Below are 19,001 nucleotides of genomic sequence, written 5' to 3'. Positions count from 1 at the left end.
CTTCTCAGCAATGCTCAATCCAATGTTTGAAAGTTTTGTGCTTGAACCAGCAGTCCTCAGGTGCTTAGCGACCACCAGGGACACAACCAGTGATGCTAGCAGAAGGACAGGATGTTAGGGATCAGATTCAGGGCCTCACATATGCTTGGCCTGTGCTCTATCACCTGAACTATCTATTTGGCTCTACATTCCATTTTTTCACCATTTAAATTAGATTCTCTGATATATTTCCAAAATAGTAACAAAAATAATTTAAATTATCTTAAACAATAGTGTTACTTCAGTATCTTAATTTTTTTTTCTGGGGGGAAAAATTACCTAGATATTAAGGATGTTTATTCAGTCAGAACAATATTAATACAGCACGCATGAGACAATGTACACACTTAAGTTTTATAAGTATTTTCCACATCAAGTGTCAGAGGTACATGGCTAGATTATTTTAAAAACAACATGCAAGGTTTTGAATTGGAACTTTCATTTCCTTTGACCTTCCCCTATGTCTACTGTTCACATAAACATTTCCTCAATAGTTCAGTTTTATAAGAATAATGCACAGAAGGATCTTTATTTCCCTGTTGATTTAACAGCAAGCACAAAATACATCAGTCATGTCACTTACAAAGAATACATTGTTAGTAATCTTTCTTTTTATTGAACATTTACTCAAAGTAGTTGTTGTCCCAAATTAAAAAAAAAAATACCCTGTAGAATGTGCGAACAGGATCCAGACTTTAAGTCACAAAGTTGTACTTTGGGTCCTCGGGTACCAACTGTTAAAAAACAAAAAATAAGTATTTTGGATAAGCATTATTACAATTACTATCAAAAGAAATTAAGAAGCTACCATATGATGACATTTTCACTTTCTCCCTACAGAGATAAAAATATGTCTAAAAACATTTTACATAGTTTTTTTATTACTTATAGGCAAGAAATTTAACTGGAGTTTGCAGCTTTTAAAACATACATACATGCACATGTACACACACATACACACATATAATTGGGAGAGAGTACCACACTTAAGAGAGGACACGGGCATTTCCAGCGACAGAGAGAGCCCCAGTACACATCTCAAGAGGGGAGATGAGGGCACCACATGTGCTCAGGCACTGCATGTGCTTGGCTACAACAGCACTGGGGCTCGGGCAGCTTAATGTTTGCCCACTTCCTTTGTTCAAGGTGACTTTTATAGGGTTTCTCCAAGCTGTCCTATGTGGAACTTCTAGCTAGATAAGAGCCCCTTGCTAGGATGGTTGCCAAGGGGGTAATGTCGGGAATGGTTGAAGGTCTTCGAAATTCCTTTCCTTCGTTCCTGCTGAAGCTTCTCTGGTGAGCTGTCCAGCCTCCTCTGGGTCTGTTGGTGCCAGAAGAAGTCTTATCAGGCCTTAGTTCCTGGTCTGCAAGGTGGGTTCTTTTTGCAGTCTTGGGGCAACTGGTTTTATTACCTCCCATGGAACTCCACTGCCATGGGGCCCTGTCCTATCTACCTGCCTACATCAAAATCAGGAAATTTGCATTGCTACAATGCATATAAAATTCTGTATCTTTTCAGATCATTTGACTATTTTTTTCTTAATTTTTTAAAAAATGAGATCCAATATAGGAAAAAGAAAAATCACAGGGACCCAATGCTTACAAAACAATTTTAATTTCTTCTGCATACAGGAAAAAAAAATTAAAAGCTGGGGCTTTTATACAAATTGATGTTCAATTAGTCACACAACCTGGGAGAAAAGGACAAATTTCTTTGTTTCATCACATTAAGCTGGAATAGTGACCAAGCTTTGTTCATGGAAAATATTTGCAGATTTGGTAGTTTTAAAAGAAACACTTTTTTTAAAAAATAGTACTAGGGATCAAATCTGGGGCCCTAAATGTACAAAGCATGGATTTTACTACTAAGCCACATCCACAACCCAGCTGTTTCTTTAATGCATCAAAAGGTGCTTTCTTAATATCCGATTCTTAGCACAGGGTCTAGTTTTCTCAATATCTCTTAAGCTGAACATAAACAATATATTTATTTTAAAAACTGTTATTTTCAGTGGGTTAAAAGTTCAGTATCAGAATTAACCAGATTTAGAATGATGAACCATTTTAATATGTTTAAAGACAAAAGGATACATGTACCAACCTGCTACCAAACAATGCTTGGTGGCGACTGGAGACATATGATGACTATAAACAGTTTCTTCAAAATTAAATATATCTGCAGTCTGATAATCAAAAGATATTTTACAAATTTAAGTTCCAATTATAATCACAAACGCAACAAGTTTCTATTTACGTATTTTTACATGGCTAGCAAATTTTGACTGTTAATTCATTTCACTTAAATATAGGAATATAAAATCTCAAATACCTGATAACTTAAAATCTTACATTACTCATACCACTGTTTTCCTTTATGTGTCAAAAGTACATATCGTAATTAATAAGCACAGACATAAAATACAAATACCTGGGTCACCATCCTCCTTTACCCCACCCCAGGGAATCACCATTCATACAGATGATCTCATCAACACTCTGCCTCTCAGATTCATGCAACCCTAGTTACTACACTCAGGGCTCTCATCAGCTTGAGCTGCTCCTTCACAGAAATCACACATTTTAGCTATATGTATGATCACAACCTTATACCACTCCCAGTTTTTTGTCCAATTACTTCCAAGATATCCAAATAAATCCTAGGATTCATTTTAAGTTCCTCCTAGTTTTACTTCTTTATCCTTTTAGCTTGAATTTCAAAGTTCAGTATTTCAAGTGTCAGTATAGTCTATGCTTTTGTCAAACCCTCGCACTTGCCAAGTCCTCAACATCAGAACCATGTCTGCCTCTCACCTATATTCATACTGACCTGTACCAGAGGTCAGGACTCTTTGTCTAATTTTTGATTTTTCACAGGCACTTGGTCACAATAGCTTACAACGTCTTATCAACAAACTTACCAAGACATCTATTTCCACTTAAGCCTTTTCTTAACTCTTATATCATGAAAAATGAAAACTCATTCTCATAAAATTGATTCCACTAGTGGTCAGATGCCACTTAGTAGTAACTGAAATCTTACTCTATCAATTTTATCTACTAGATCCCTAATGGCTTATTCTCACCTGCACTAAATAATTGTGAAGATCTTTCATTTTAACAGCATTCCCTTTCCCAAGTTTAAAAAAAAAAAATCACCCTCCCCAAATTCTACTAATTAATCTTTTTTTCTTCCTTAAGTTCAATTTTTTTTTCTTTAAAACCGTTTCTAATTGCTTTCCTTCTCTCTTTTTCGGGACCATACCTGGCTCTATACTCAGGGTCACTTCTGGCTTTGCACTCAGGGGCCAGACTTGGCAGTGCTTGGGGGAGTTGGACTTAAATCAGTATCATGGCCACTAGGCAATGCTAGGCAAACACTCTAACATGTGTACTATCTCTCCAGTCCTTGTCTTAAATTTCTTACCGCCTATTTATTCCTTTAGCAATCTGACCAAGACAACTGAGGTTCAAGGTGGCTACACTAAACAGATTTTCAATATAGGTGAAATACACATCAGAAGATATCATCTACAACTCACAGCTACAGAGCAAAATCAGTGCCTGTCTTCAGCCTTTCAAAGGATGGGGTTCTCTAGTTAGAGACGATAGCAGCATGTGACTTCAAGTTGGAAGCCAGTCCCTGTTTAACATTCCAAAAATTCTAGGGCCCTTAATAATAAAGATAAATCTACTCTATTTGTATTCTACAAAAGAAACAACAATGACAGCACATCTGTTTAAAACATGCTTCACTGAGCATTTCAAGCCTACTGTTGAGGCCTACTGTTTAGCAAAGATTCCTTTCAAAATATTACTGCTCACTGACAATGCGCTTAGTTATCCAAGAGCTCTGATGAAAATGTTCAGGAAATTAATATTGTTTTCAGGCCTTTTAACATAACATCTATTCTGCAACTCACGGATTGAGGAGTAATTTCACTTTCAAGTGTTACTTGAAAATACATTTTGTGAGGCTATTGCTGCCACAGACAACAATTTCGCTAGGGGATCTAGGCAAAGTAAATTAAAAATCACCTGAGAAAGATTTTCTAGCCCATTAAGGACATTTGAGATGTACGGGAAAAGGTCAAAAGATAAACATTAACAGAAGTTTGGAAGAAGCTGTTTTCTTCCACCCCGCCTTGGATGACTGAGTAGTTCACGATTTCAGTTGAGGAAGTAACTGAAGTTGGAAGTGGATGGTGGAAATAATAAGAGAACTAGAATTAGAAGCTGAGCCTAAAGATGTGACTGTACTATGTAACTGCATGGTGAAACTAATGAACAGATGCACAGTTGCTTCTTATAGCTGAGCACAGAGAGAGAATTCCTGAGATCTGAAGCTGAAGCTACTGAAAATGATGATGGTGCTACGAATATTGCTAAAATGACAAAAAACTTTATAATATTGTACACAGTTCTTAAAGCAGAGGTAAGTTTTGAGAGGTTCATAAAAATAAGTTCAATGTCATTCCGGAAAATCCAAATCAAAATGATAATTAGGTGTCTCCTCCTAACTGTCAAAACGGATCTCATCAAACAGAAGAAGTGAACATCAGTGTGGCTGGGGCGGGAAGAGAACTCTAGAACTGCGACTGAGAATGTAAACTGGTAGAGCCACCACAGAAGGCAGTTTGGAAATTTCTCAAAAAATTAAAAATAGAACTAGTCTGTATGACCTCCAGGGATTTCTGGAAAAATGGCAGACCAGATGCTGGCAAACAAAGCCCCCTGTTAAAGTACAGTCATAAATTAACTACACAGTCTAGAAAAAGCCTCACCCACTCACAGCCTTGTCTGCTTGAGAAACCATGCATTTACCTATGCAAGGGCACATGATCACAGCATCAGTGGGACCAGAAGGGAGCAATGGCCTGGAGAGGAGACCGAGGACACCGACAGAAAGTACAGTGGCCTCCAGGCACCATTACTGTGGGCAGGCCTGACCAGGAGGGTCAAGGCAACAGAAATGTCAGCCCAGTTTTCAATCCTCTATATAGATTGTGCTGCTGGCAATTTAGCTCTTGGACAAACAAGATTGGCATTAGCTCTGATGATCTAGGTTAGCTATAGCTGATCAGCAGGGTACCTTCTACTCTGCACCGGGAAAAACGCAGAACACAGAAATGGCACAGAGGTGGAGACTGTTTGCAGACACAGGGGACTAAAGTGGCCGCAGAGCCCACTCTGTGGAAGAGCAATGTGGTGCTTTCCTTTGGGCGGCTTCTTTCCCATTCCCCACGAATGACAGCATGATCCATAGGTTTCAGGTTTTCTGTTTTATCTTCAAGGCCCTTCCCCTTCCCAGTCACGCTCAGAAACAAAGAATTCCAATACTAACACCACAGCTCCATCTGCAGGAGAGAAAGAGGAGCTTTTGATGAGTAACAAAATTCTGTAGGCAAAAACCACTCTAAGAAAAAAAAAAAAAGAAAGACGAAATCAAAACCAGAATTGCCAGAGATAAGAAAGTATCTTATACACAACAATAAAACATAATGACTCTTGAGAATATCAACTAAACACAGAGAAGCAGCTCCAAAGCATCAAAAAAGAGTTACAGAAGGACAAGAGGACAAGGAGCACTTCATCAGATTGTGTGAAGGGATTAGAAAACGTCAGACACACGCTGGGTAGAAAGAGCACACTGAAGAAAATCTAATCTCACGTGGAAAACATAAAGAAAATCACACAGATGAAAGAATATCAGAAACTGAAGCAGTGTTCAGAGCAATGACACCAGGGAAGAGAAAGGAGACTCAGAAAAAAAGAAAATCTAAGGGAAAGAATACTTACTGCCAAAAAGGGTATCAAGGGTTAAAGGAATGCCAGAAGGTGAAGACAGGAACAGCACAATAACCATATTTTAAAAATAATATCCTATAAAATTCCAACCAAATAAAAGAGCTAACTGCAGATATCCACGAAGCTGAGAGAACACTCAAAGTTTTGAATTCAAGTAACCCACTGCAGAATTTTTTTTTTCAGTTGCAGGGCCACATTACGTGGTTCTCAGGGTTTACTCCTGGCTCTGTGTTCAGGAATCACTCTAGCATTATTCAAAGAGGCCAATATGTGGTACCAGGGATTGAACCCAGGATAGCCACATGCAAGACAAGCGCTTTAACCCTTGTAGCATCACTTAGACTCCAGGTTTTTGTCATAATAATGCAAAAAAAAAAAATTTATATGACCTTTTCACAGCTGTATTCACTGTATATAAATAACAGAATATATACAACTGATTAATAACAAACACTTAGGTTTAAGAGAAATTTAAATTATAATCATTAAATTATTTGCTATAAAGGACTATCTAATTTCAAACAAAAGGTAAATAATCTTGGGGCCCGAGTGATGGCACGGCAGGTAGCGTGCTTGCCTTGCATGGAGCTGCAGCTGATGCAGGTTAAATTCCTGACATCCCACATGGTCCTCTGAGCCCATTAGGAGTGATTCCTGGGTGCAGAGCCAGGAGTCAGTCCTGAGTAGTGCCAGTGTGATCCTGAAACAAAAAACAAAAACAAAAACAAAAATAAAATAAAGGTAAGTAATCTCTTGTAATTAAAAGAGATCTTTCAAAGTTACTGGGCTAATCTGGGTATTAAAGTTCTAATACAAAAGTACAAGCACATTTCTAAAAAGGACTAGTACACCAGTGATAAATCTACTTATTCATATTTAGTTTTTAAATCTGAGTTCATTATGGATAATTTCTCCCATGTGACTCATTCTTATGGTGGGCCAAGAAAGTTGTCAGGAGTCAAGAAACACACATGGTTGTCCATGTCTGTTGGCTAGGGAGACTGTGGAAATTTTTGTTGGTCAAAGGATACAGACTTATAGTTATGAGAAATAAGAGAAGGGAAAAGTAATTTGAAATAAGAAAAACAACACAGTCCAGGTGTGATCAAAGGCAAAAGATCAATTTAAAGGGAGCAAATCATTTAAATTGAAAAGAAGTAGAAGCAAGGGTGAGGAAGAGAATGAGATTATGGAGAACTCAGAATGCCAAAAAGCATCATTAGTGGGGTTGGGTACATAGATAAAACTAGTTTACAAGATTAACTCAAGGTAGAATTCACCATGGAAAATGTGAGAAGAAAAGCAATACAGAAAAATAGGAGTTCTTACTAATGGCCCATACATATAATGATGGGAAGATAGAAAAGAGAAAGTCAAAAGTCTGAAAGACTAATTGCTAAGATTTAACGACAGTGTGAGGAGCAATTATGTTCAGTTTTGAACACGTGGCTTTTTAAAAATATGACACTATGTTTAAATGAGAGGTTTTGTAGACATATACATAAATGTCGAGCAAGAGCTCAAGGGAAGGATTAGCACTAGAAATTTAATATTACAAGATAATTATTTATCTCCTGTTTCAAATGAAAATATCAGTAACCTATTCTTTAAATTTTTAGATCAACAGGATATAACTTCATTTCTCATCCCCCCCACCCCAATAGGACACTATTATCAGAGAAGTTTTCAAATAATAAAGATAATAAATATCTCCTGATCAAGCTGCTTAACGGCCATGATCCCAGAGACTCAGAAACAAATCTCAAAACCAAGGGGCTTTTGGCAGAAATGCATCCGGACTCACAGTAGGTTACTGTCGCCGGGCCACCCAGGGGAAAAGGGTGCTGTCCCTCCTCCTGCTCCCCCTAGGCGGCTTGGTGGCCGCCATCCTCCAGAGGCCACTGGACAGGCAGATTTGGGCCCTCAGTGATGAGACATGTGGGGCCTCACAGGATGGGGGTGGAATCAGCCCTTTCCTCCCCACCCCAACGAGACCCCGACTCGCCACCCACAAATGGTGTTTCTGACTCCTGATCAAAGCTGCTTAACGGCCATGATCCCAGAGACTCAGGAACGAATCTCGGAACCCAGCAGGTTTTGGCAGAAATCCCTCCAGATTGTTGAAATTTTGGAATTTCAAAATCGCACGGCCACTACTGCAGCCATGTGACATCATATGTTATTCCTAACCATCAATAGAAAACAAATTGTCTACTGTTGCCTTTTCAGCAGATCTGAGTGTTGAGGTAAAATCCCAAATAATAATGGTGGTTCTGGTGTCAAAATATTGAATGTAATCAAAGTAGAGAGAGTAATGTGGAAATCATCTGCCTCACTGGTAGGGGGAGGGTGTGAGATGGGGGTATACTGGGGTTTTTGGTGGTGGAGAATGGGCACTGGTGAAGGTCAGGTGTTTCATTGTATGACCGAGACTTAAACCTGAGAGCTTTGTAACTGCTCTCATGGTGATTCAATAAATAAAATTATAAAAGAATCACGAATCACAACCATCCTGTTATTCGTCGATTGCCTCGAGCAGGCCCCAGTAACGTCTCCTTCATCCTAGTCCTGAGATTTTTAAGAAAGTGCTATATTCAAGGCTCTTTAGGAGAATGAGACCCATCTTTGTTACTGGTATTTGTCATATTGGGTATGCCACGGGGAGTTTGCCAGACTCTGCCGTGTGGGCAGATTACATTTGGTAGCCTGCCAGTTTGTCCAAAGTAGGAATGAGATAATAAGATGTCATAATGAGATGTCATAATAAGATAATAAAAAATGAAAAGAAAAAAAATAAGGTGAAGTTCATGTCCAATTCAATCAGCTAATCAGTGGCTGAATAAATAGCAGTACTCCTACATAAAAAAAATAGCCAGTGGTTTGGGGTGATTTATAATATGCTGAAGAATTATTCCAGGTACTTTACATTGATCAATTCATTTACAACCATTCTATAAGGCATAATCATTACCTCCATTTGTGAGGAAGACAATAAGAGAGCATCATATACTTACTCAATACCACAAACCTATAGGCAACTTAATGAGGAAAAGAACTTAAGCAATCTAAATCTCCTTTACCACTATTCTGTTTTCACATCTAACATAAATGACAATTTGGCAAAATATCACTCTAATATGTCAAAGGATTTTGTTATCCTTCACCCTATGGGGCAATTTGGAACGGTCTCGATGTACTCACTTGTAAAGTATTTGTGTCCCACACTTTCAGAGTCTTATCAAATGAGCTTGACGTGAACATGCCAGTGTCATGAGGGTACCACTGCACAGTCTCCACACTGTACTTGTGAACATCAGGATGGCTTCTATGAAACAGAAATGAATGACTTACATGACTTTCAAAACTAATATAATAACAAGTTATCAGTTTCAGGTAGATGACTAAGTCTATATCATGTGGCTATCTCCTAGCTATCCAGGGAAGGATCAAGAATATCCAGATATCTCAAGTTCCAGGCTTCTATAGTTCAATATGGAGGCCGCACTTTCCTGTAGAGACTTAAAACAGGTTATGGAGACTTAAAACTGGGAAACTTCTGTTTCTGTACTATAGTCTGGAGGGATGAGTCAGATACCCCGAACTTCACAAGGAAGAGATAGGAATTTTTCCTTATAAAGAGAGATGCTTACTCTGCTTTAGGATTTACTTTTCCCAAATATTTCATCAGCGCAACCATCCTCAGAATTGGTGAGAGTCACATGGCAATCCATGGCATACCGTCTGAGCATGAAACCTCACTCTGTGATAAAAGAATGTAATGAATCCCGAGAGTTTACCTTCTGAACTGAGTTTGCTAAGTGTGTGTGTGCTATTACAGTGGACCTAGGGACAGTGGCAGAGAGATGCTGGTACTCTGGCCATCGGTGTACTGTAGCCACAGTGTATTCCTGGAACATTAACACTACTGTGAATCACAGTACCTAAGTGTATAAATTAGTAGAAACTCAATGGAAATAATCTTGAACTGAAGTTGGATGTAACAAACCAGATTCAAGATTATCACCCTTGAGGGGGGAGGGAATTTGTTTGGATGGTGATTTTTGCAATAGAATAGGCTGGTAAGTATAGGAAAAGTGGTTAAGATATATGTATGTTGGGGAGGGGATATGAGAATTAAATGGGGGGGAGAAAATGGTGTGTGTGTGTGTGTGTGTGTGTGTGTGTGTGTCCAAACAGGAGATTCTGCTTCATGAGCAAATATCAAGACATGTCTTGCATCTAACCTTTAATCTTTCTGTTCTGTCAGTGTCTACTAATGTTATTTGAAAAATCTAATTCGTGTTTTTAATCTTTTGTTGAAAGGCTCATGATGGATATGACAGACAATAAGATCCTTCTTTTTGTTCAACACCAATAGGTAAGTGTTGAACAAAAAAGAACTCGAAAAAAAACTTTTAAAATAAAGTCATTTTGAAAATAGGTACCAAAGTTGTTTTGGGGAAATCACATGTTAAGAAACAGCTGTACCTGAATTTGAGTTATTTCTCAAAAATTGGTCATGAAAACACATCACTGAAACAACTTGCTGGAGATATTCATATGACTGTTACGTTCATGTTTTACAACTGATGCAAGAGCATATTAAACTGTTAATATATCCGTGAGTTACTTTTTTTTTGGGGGGGGGCACACTTGGCAGTGCTCATGGCTTACTCCTGGCTCTGCACTCAGGAATCATTCCTGGTAGGCTCAGGTGATCATATGTGGTGCTGGGAATTGAACCCAGGTTGGCTGTGTGCCCAATCCACTGTACTAGCCCTAAGTGACAGTATTAATACATACCTGCCAACGGAACACACTGCTTTACATGTGTAATACGGCTGTCTGCTGGAATTCTCAAGATCATAAAGTACAATCACACCATCCGAACCACCTGATAACATACTGAATAAAAAAATTCTCATTAGTTATTTTAATTCATCCAATTACCTCTGACACTGAAAATTATGAATCTGCAAAAAAACCAACTATGCCCTCACATACGAAGTAAGTCTACTAATATGGACTTCAAAATTTTTCTAAATGAATATATTTATAATTTACTTTCACGATTACAAAAAGGCTATAGAAACATGATGGAATTACATATGAAAGTAAATGTCATAACTGTTACTATGCTAAAAGAAAATGGAATCAGACCAACTAGGACTCATGTTAGCTATCTGAGTCTGGGAAAACTGCTTCATCTTTTTAAGCTTTTCAAATTTATGAAAAGAGGGAGAGCTTCACTAGACCAAAGCTGAAGAAAAGATAAACGTTATGTGTAAAATAGCCTTTATACTGCCTACTAAAGAACAGGGGATCCATAAATGTCAGATACCACCTCAATGATAATTCAATTCTTTCAGTTGTGAGTAAACATACTATTACAGCTTTATCTGTTATTACAGCTGTGAACAAAGTTATTATTCCTTCCCATACCTAAGAATATAGTAGGAAGAGAGAGATTCAACTTTATATACCAATATGAAATGTTGCTATTGGCTAATATTATTGCTCAATAATCTGGATCTCATGCTTTCTATGCAGATGGCCCATGTTTAATCCTTGGCACCACAGGGTGAATTGAGCACTGCTAGGAGCAGTCTCTGAGCACTTGGTGTGCTTGCTTGGTGTGGTCCCCAAACGAAACAAAAATCATTTTCTTAAAACTTTGAATGGGCTGGAGCGATAGCACAGCGGTAGGGCGTTTGCCTTACAAGCGGCCAACACGGCCGACCCGAGTTCGATTCCTCCATCCCTCTCGGAGAGCCCGGCAAGCTACCGAGAGTATTCGATATGCCAGACACAGTAACAACAAAGTCTCCAATGGAGACGTTACTGGGCCCGCTCGAGCAAATCGACGATCAACGGGAGGGAAAAAAAAAAAACTTTGAATAGGAGTGGACTAGAGTGACAGTACAGCAGGTAGGGCTCTTGCCTTGCATGTGTCAGAGCTGGGTTCAATCCCCAGAATGCCATATGGTCCCCCAATCCCTTCCAGGAATGATCGCTGAGCACTGAGCTAGAAGGAAGCCCTGAGTACCATCCAGTGTGGCAAAACAATCAAACAAACAAATCCAAAACTTTAAGAAGAAAAGATTTGTTCTATACTTTTTGGTGGGTGTTCGGGACTCTGGGATTATTCCTGGTCATGCTTGAGGGGCCATGCAATGCTGTGGATTGATCCCAGGTCTCCTGCATACAAAACATGCAAATGCTCATTGAACTCTCGCCAGTCTTTGGTTTAGAATATTTTAAACGTGTTCAGAATGTGGCAGTTTACTATTAGCAGGATTTCCTATTTTTTTTCTCGTGTTCTCAATGTTTTTCTTGTTTGGTGGGGAAGGACACCCACACATGATGATGCTCAAGGTTTACTCCTCGCTCTGCTCTCATAGGTCACTCCTGGAGGGTTTGGGGGAACATACACAGCGCTGGAGATCAAACCCGGGTACAGTATGCAAGCAAGCATCCTATCATTGGACTCTAGCTCTAGTCCCTCAAACTTTTTCTGGGGCATCTTGTTTCTGTGGTATTTAGACACTTCCTTTGCCTATTATTTGAACATATAGGTAGAATCGATTCTGTCCCAAGCAGTCACTCCTTGCCCTACTGCCCTGCAGTGGGCCCTGAGCTGATTAGCTGAAGAGATTATAGACCCTAACAGCTTTCATCCTGCAGGTCCTGTTGTGAATTCCTTGAAGAACAAGACTGGCATTCTTCAACCTTAGACTGGTGAACCGGCACCTCTACTGCATACTTCAGAGTGATATAAAAGTGTAATTTGTGTACTTGTACAGAAAATTTTTTTGGAGGGCCACACCCAGTGGTGCTGGGGGACTACAAAATATCAGGGGATGGAACTGAGGGCTGCCTAACAAACAGGATGCACCCTCTGAACCATCTCTCTTAGTCCCCGATAGAGTTTTTAAAATAAGCCCCTATTTCGGCAATAAATCCTTCTTTATTAGATTTCTGTAGTCTAGACTCTGGCTTTCAGTGTTATTACCACAGACCTCACAGTGATAAATATTAAATATTTTGAGAAACTCGTGTGTGAACAAAATAAAATCAATACTTAATTTTCCATTACACATACATTTTGCTTTTCATTTCTTTTTGCTGCTATAAATGTTTGGTGCAAAATACAAATCTTAGCTAAGAATGGAACAGTTGCAAATTTTCCACCATGCAATCATGAGGAAAGAAAGCCACTATAGTGAATCTTAACTTTTCTCTGTATTCTCATTAAAGAAGCTTCAGCCTATAATTATCAATAAATACTTCATACATGTATAATTTCTAATTTCTCATATTTCCAATTGACCTCCTAACTGACAGTGCACTAGAGACACATATTTTATAAAACTAACGACAATATAAGTGGTTAATTGGAATATTAAGTAATTTTTCCATGAGAAACGAAGACCAAAAGAAATAAAGCTCTCCCTTGTTGCTCATGTCTGTATTACTTAATTTTATTAGTGTCCTCTTGCAGTGCTGGGAATTCAGTCTCACACATGCAAGGTAAATGCTCTATTACTGAACTAATACCCTTCATGTCTGTATTATTTTATAAATAAAGGCTCCATGGCTATGCTGACTAGGACTATTATATAAAGGATTAGAAAAGGTCAGAAAAGAAAAAGAATTATCACTAGTTATTTTTAAGTGCTGAAATGAGAATTTTATCACCACCTATTTTTCTTATACTAGCAAATGAGACCATTTACTAGAAGATGAAAAGCAGGAAATAAAAAGTGGAAATCTGAAGTGAGAGATAAGAGGGCAGGGCTTGCCTTGCAAGCAGCTGACCTGGGTTTGATCCCTAGCACGACTTATGGCCCCCTGAGTCCTCCAAGAATGATCCCTGAGCACAGAGCCAAGAGAATCCCTGAGCACTGAAGGGTGTAGCCCAAAAACAAAGACCAAACAAACAAACAAAAAAAGAAATTCTTTAAATCTTTCCTGACTCATTTTAATGTAAATACTAAGGGAAAAAAATAATCTCATTATAATATGAAAATTCTGGGCAAATGCTAAACATAACCTCACAAGAAAAAGTACAAAATTGCTTTGGGCTGGAGCGATAGCACAGCGGTAGGGCATTTGCCTTGCATGCTAAGCGAAATGAGCCAGAAAGAGAGGGACAGACATAGAAAGACTGCATTCATCTGGGTAACATAAAGCAACAAAATAAGAGACTAGCACCCAAGAATAGCTGTGATAAATGCCAGGAGGTTCACTCCATGGCTTCGAGGCCAGCCGCACATGCTAGGGGTAAAGGCAGCTCAGATAGAGAAGGGAGCACCAAATAAAGGTGGGAAGATTCGCCCAGGATGAGAGATGCATGCTGAAAGTAGACTATAGACCAAACATGATTTCCACCCAATGCCTCTTTTGCAAACCACAGCACCCAAAAGGAGAGATAGAACAAAAGGGAGTGTCCTGCCACAGAGGCAGGATGGGATGGGGAGATGGGGGGGTGGGCGGGATACTGGGATTGGTGGGGGTGGAGGATGGGCACTGGTGGAGGGATGGGTATTTGATCATTGTATAACTGAAACCCAAGCACAAAAATTTGTAAGTCTACAACTGTACCTCATGGTGTTTCACTAATAAAAAAAAAGGAAAAATAAAATAAAATTGCTTTATACTTGTTTTCATTATAAAACCATGTGAAGGTTTTGAACTTTCTCTTACGAGTAACATGAGGTCAAAATGAGTTCTAGGGGCTGGAGCGATAGCACAGCGGGTAGGGCGTTTGCCTTGCACGCAGCCAACACGGCCGACCCAGGTTCGATTCCCAGCATCCCATATGGTCCCCCGAGCCCCACCAGGAGTCATTCCTGAGTGCAGAGCCAGGAGTAACCTCTGAGCATTGCTGGGTGTGACCCAAAAAGAAAAAAAAAATGAGTTCTAGGTCAAAATGAGTTCTAAGGGGAGAGCATGTTTAGATTTTTCAAAGTATTCACCTTTGAGTGGAGAATTGAGGAAAGGGGTAAAAGTAATGGGACTGCTTTTTGTTAATAGCAGTGAAGGTTATTATTCATGATATAGCAGGTTCTATGACAATCATGGTATGCACATTATCTCAATTAACATTCATAACAAACTTATCAGTTAGCTATCACTGTTCACATTTATAGCCAAGGTAACTAAGAGCTAGAAAGGTCACAAGCTGATAAATGGTAATAAAGTCAGAAGGAAGTAGAATATAAATCTGATTTGCTTCAAACCAATTCTCCAAAGTACACTTTTGGTTGCTGTATTTGGCTACACGCTGGGTTACAGACTAGCGACTAATCTTTAAAGCATTTTAAAAGTTATCTACAATGAAAAGAATTTCAGTACCTATTAATTTAACAATGACTATAGCTTTTTTTGAAGTCTATGGAATAAGACCAGATTAAACATGGTACAATTTAATTCTACTTTTAGACACTTATATAACTAATCCAAAATCAAGATTTTACTGCATGTCAGGCAGAAAGAAAAATGGTGGTTTTACAAACATCATAAACTTACTATCTCCCCTCAACAGGCTCAATGTCAAGGGTGTTGACTCCGCTGCTATGGATCCTTTCAACATCTCGGTCTTTGTTTAACTCCAGGCCCAAAACCCTTTAAGAAATTTTAAAAATAAAGGGGAGAAAAGTAAAGATAAAAATAAATAAGGTAATTTGATATTTACAAATCCATATTTTATACAGAGCTGAAATTGCAAGTTATGATTAACCTTCTTTCTACCACATATCCAAAGATTTTTAGAGATTCTACAGAAAATCTAATATATCAACAGTGGGCCAGAGAGACAGTCCAGTGGTTAGGATACTTACCTTGCATGAGTCCAACCTGGGTTGGATCCCTCATTGCCCGTAAGGTCCCCTAAGCCCCAATAGGAGATCCCTGATTGTACAGCCAGGATAAACAATAGAAGGTATGGCCCAAAAGGAAAATAAATAATTATTATATACATATATAATTTGCTTTTTGGGTCACACCTGGCGTTGCACAGGGGTTACTCCTGGCTCATGCACTCAGGAATTACGCCTGACGGTGCTCGGGGGACCATGTGGGATTCTGGGAACCAAACCTGTGTTGGCTGCATCCCAGACAAATGCCCTACCCACTGTGCTACTACTCCAGGCCCAATTATATTATATTTAAATGTAACAATAATTACATTTAAATGCTTTCTCCTGAAGCATTATTTAAAATTATTTAAAGGTGCATTTTATTTGCTTTAGAATATTTAGAGAGGCTTGTTCTTAAGCCCATGTTCTCCCTTCCACACGTCTAGTTGTTTTTCACAATGTTTTTTTTTGTGTCACCCTGAAGAAACCTGTATTCTCAAACATGTATTTTTTCTCCTCTAAGAAGGCTTCTAAGTAAGTTTCATTTAATAAAAATTATCTTGCTTTACACACACACACACACACACACACTTATACACAAAGATACTCAAGACTAAAATTTTCAGGAAGTTAATGCTAGAAATTTTAAGTTAACTGAGGACACCTGGTGGACAAAATCTTAAGCTTCTCACTCTCCTCCAACCTGGGTTGGATTATAAATTTATATTATGCCTATATAGTATATAGAAAGTACGCATATATATATAGTCCAACTAAATAATATATGTAGTGGCTTAAGATTTTATCTTAAAATTTTTTACATATACACATATTATATATTTTAAATCCCAGAAGTGGTTCCTATGAGATGAAAATGTAAAATGAGGATGTTCAGGGGGCCGCAGAGATATACAGGGTAATATCCTGGCTTGATCCCAGGCACTGCATATGGTGCCCAAGTAATACTAGGATTGATCCCTGAGCAGAGCCAGGAGTAAACCCTGTGCACAACTGAAGGCGTCCCCCAACACAAAAATTTAAAAAATCCATGCTTAAGTCAATCACCATCATGTTGCTGGGACTGAAAAGTAACCAGGAGAAATGAAAAATTATCTATAATGAAATGATCTGAATTACTATGAATACTTTTGCAGAAACCAGGAACGATCAGACCTTCCCTACAAGAACAAATTCTTTGCTAAAGCAGGTTTCTTCATACAGGTAGAAATGGCATTAAGAAGAAAACTTGGAGAAGAGACAAAATCTTGCCATTTGCAGCAAATTTGAGTGGAACTAGAGGGAATCATTTTAAGTGAAGTCAAAGAACAATACCACATGATCTCACTTATCTGCGGTATCCAGAGAAAAAAGAAAACAGGTACTATCAAATGATGATAAACTCTTGCTCTTTGAACACAAATCAAAGACTACCAAGCAGAGGGCGCATAAAGAAGAGGTAGATTTGGGAAAGCAATGTAGAACCCTACCATGCTTAGTGAGTGAAGACGCAAGCCTGGAAGACTCAACTAATAATAAGCTCTATAATTCTTGGATAAGGAATTTAGAAAGGAATTGTTGAACAGGATGTATACGGAGCACAAAGAAACAATGGAATGAACTGCCAACAAAACACAACAGCATATTTAAGCAAAAATGAGGAAACTACAAACAAATGATAGAACTGAGAAACTTGGTAGATGAAATGAAAAATTCACTGGAAGGCTGCAACCGCAGAGTAAGAGCTATTGCGAACAGAATCACTAAGCTCCAAGATGAGGTGCAGAAACATCCAGGCAACAGCAGATGGGAAAATGTCTCAAAATAAACGAACAGCTGACAAGGAATAAATTCAAGATGATTCGTAAGGATAACCAAGGTCCCAGAAGACCAGGAATTCAACCCAAATGTCTTTGAATCCAGTCAAAGATATCTTTGCTGAGAAGCTTCGAGAGCTGAAGAGTGGATGCACCTAGTTTCAGTAGGGCTGAAGAGTAAGTACCAGCTAAAAGAAATCCAAATAAAAATACTTCGCATCCTAATCAGAATGACAAAAAACACAGAAAGAGAAAGAACACTGAAAGCAGTAAGGTCAAAAAAGGAAATTACATACAAAGGAGTGTCCTTAAGAGTTACAGTAGATTTATCAAAAGAAACCCTTTGGGACGAAAGACAGCGGCAAGATATAGAGAAAAACTCAATGAAAAGAACGTGTTACCAAGAATACTTTACCCTGATAGACTCTCATTTGGATTTGAAGGAACAATACACAACTTCACAGAGAAACAATAACTCAGGAACTTCACAGACTCTAAACCATCTCTATAAGAACTAAAAAGTTACTTTTTAGTAACAAAGACAAAATGTGTCCCACAAACATGCCAAATTCCTGAAAAAAGATGTCACAGAACTTCATGACCATAATCTCCAGTGAAAATAGGTTAAATGCAGCAATTTATAAGAGACATAGAGTGGCAGGATGGATTAGAAAACTGAACCCAATTTTTTTCTGTTGCCTGCAAAAAACACATTTGAATAATCAGAGCAAGCAAAGACTTAAAGTCAAAGGTTAGGAGACAATTCTTGAAGACAATTCTTGGGGCTGGAGCAATAGCACAGCGAGTAGGATGTTTGCCTTGCATGTAGCTGACCCGGGTTCGATTCCCAGCATCCCATATGGTCCCCTGAGCACCACCAGGGGTAATTCCTGAGTGTCGAGCCAGGAGTAACCCCTGAGCATCGCCAGGTGTGACCCAAAAAGAAAAAAAAAAGACAATTCTTCAAGTAAACAATTCCTTCAAAATGGCCGGGGTGGTCATAGTATCAGACAACATAGACTTCAGAGGGAAAAAGGTTATAAGAGACAGCAAAGGTCATTTCTTCATGATTAAGCGATCTGCACACAAAGAAGAACTCACACTCCTAAATGCATATGCACCTAATGAGGGGCAAACAAAATACTTAAAACAACATGCCAACAGACTTGAAGAAACTGATAGCAATACAACAGAAGTTGGAACCTCCAACACCACTCTATCACCACTTGTCATCACTTGATAGAAGAACTAGATCAGAGTTCAGTAAGGAATATTTGAAGGAAGAAATGAAAGACAAGGGTTTTGTGTGTGTGTATGGTGTGTGTGTGTGTATGGTGTACATACACACACTCACACACACACACACATACCCAAGATAGACGACATGTTAGGACACAAAACATACTACCATAAAGTCAAGAGCATAGAAACCATGTCAACTATTTTCTCAGACCAGGATGCACTGAAAGTAGAGGCTAGTCAT

General features: G+C 38.7%; 1 protein-coding gene across 2 annotated transcripts in view; it reads right to left on the bottom strand.

Annotated features, from left to right (window-relative positions):
• The window catches only part of ERCC8 (ERCC excision repair 8, CSA ubiquitin ligase complex subunit), a 45,726-nt gene that overhangs the window by 19,160 nt on the left and 7,565 nt on the right, over window positions 1-19,001 (bottom strand). The window contains exons 2-6 of one of the 2 annotated variants that reach the window (XM_056112064.1): window positions 15,376-15,471; window positions 10,648-10,749; window positions 9,046-9,169; window positions 2,141-2,222; window positions 705-773 (exon numbers count right to left, since the gene is read on the bottom strand). In XM_056112064.1, the coding sequence (XP_055968039.1) occupies window positions 705-773; window positions 2,141-2,222; window positions 9,046-9,169; window positions 10,648-10,749; window positions 15,376-15,471 (473 nt within the window). Of the gene's footprint in view, window positions 1-704; window positions 774-2,140; window positions 2,223-9,045; window positions 9,170-10,647; window positions 10,750-15,375; window positions 15,474-19,001 lie in introns of those variants that run through there. The other variant, XM_056112065.1, reaches the window with a different exon arrangement.

The sequence above is a fragment of the Sorex fumeus genome, unplaced genomic scaffold, assembly GCF_029834395.1.
Source record: "Sorex fumeus unplaced genomic scaffold, SorFum_2.1 ptg000015l, whole genome shotgun sequence".
Lineage (NCBI taxonomy): Eukaryota > Metazoa > Chordata > Mammalia > Eulipotyphla > Soricidae > Sorex > Sorex fumeus.
Note: the sequence above shows the minus strand (reverse complement) of the source record. Positions and strands in the feature narration are given on the sequence as shown.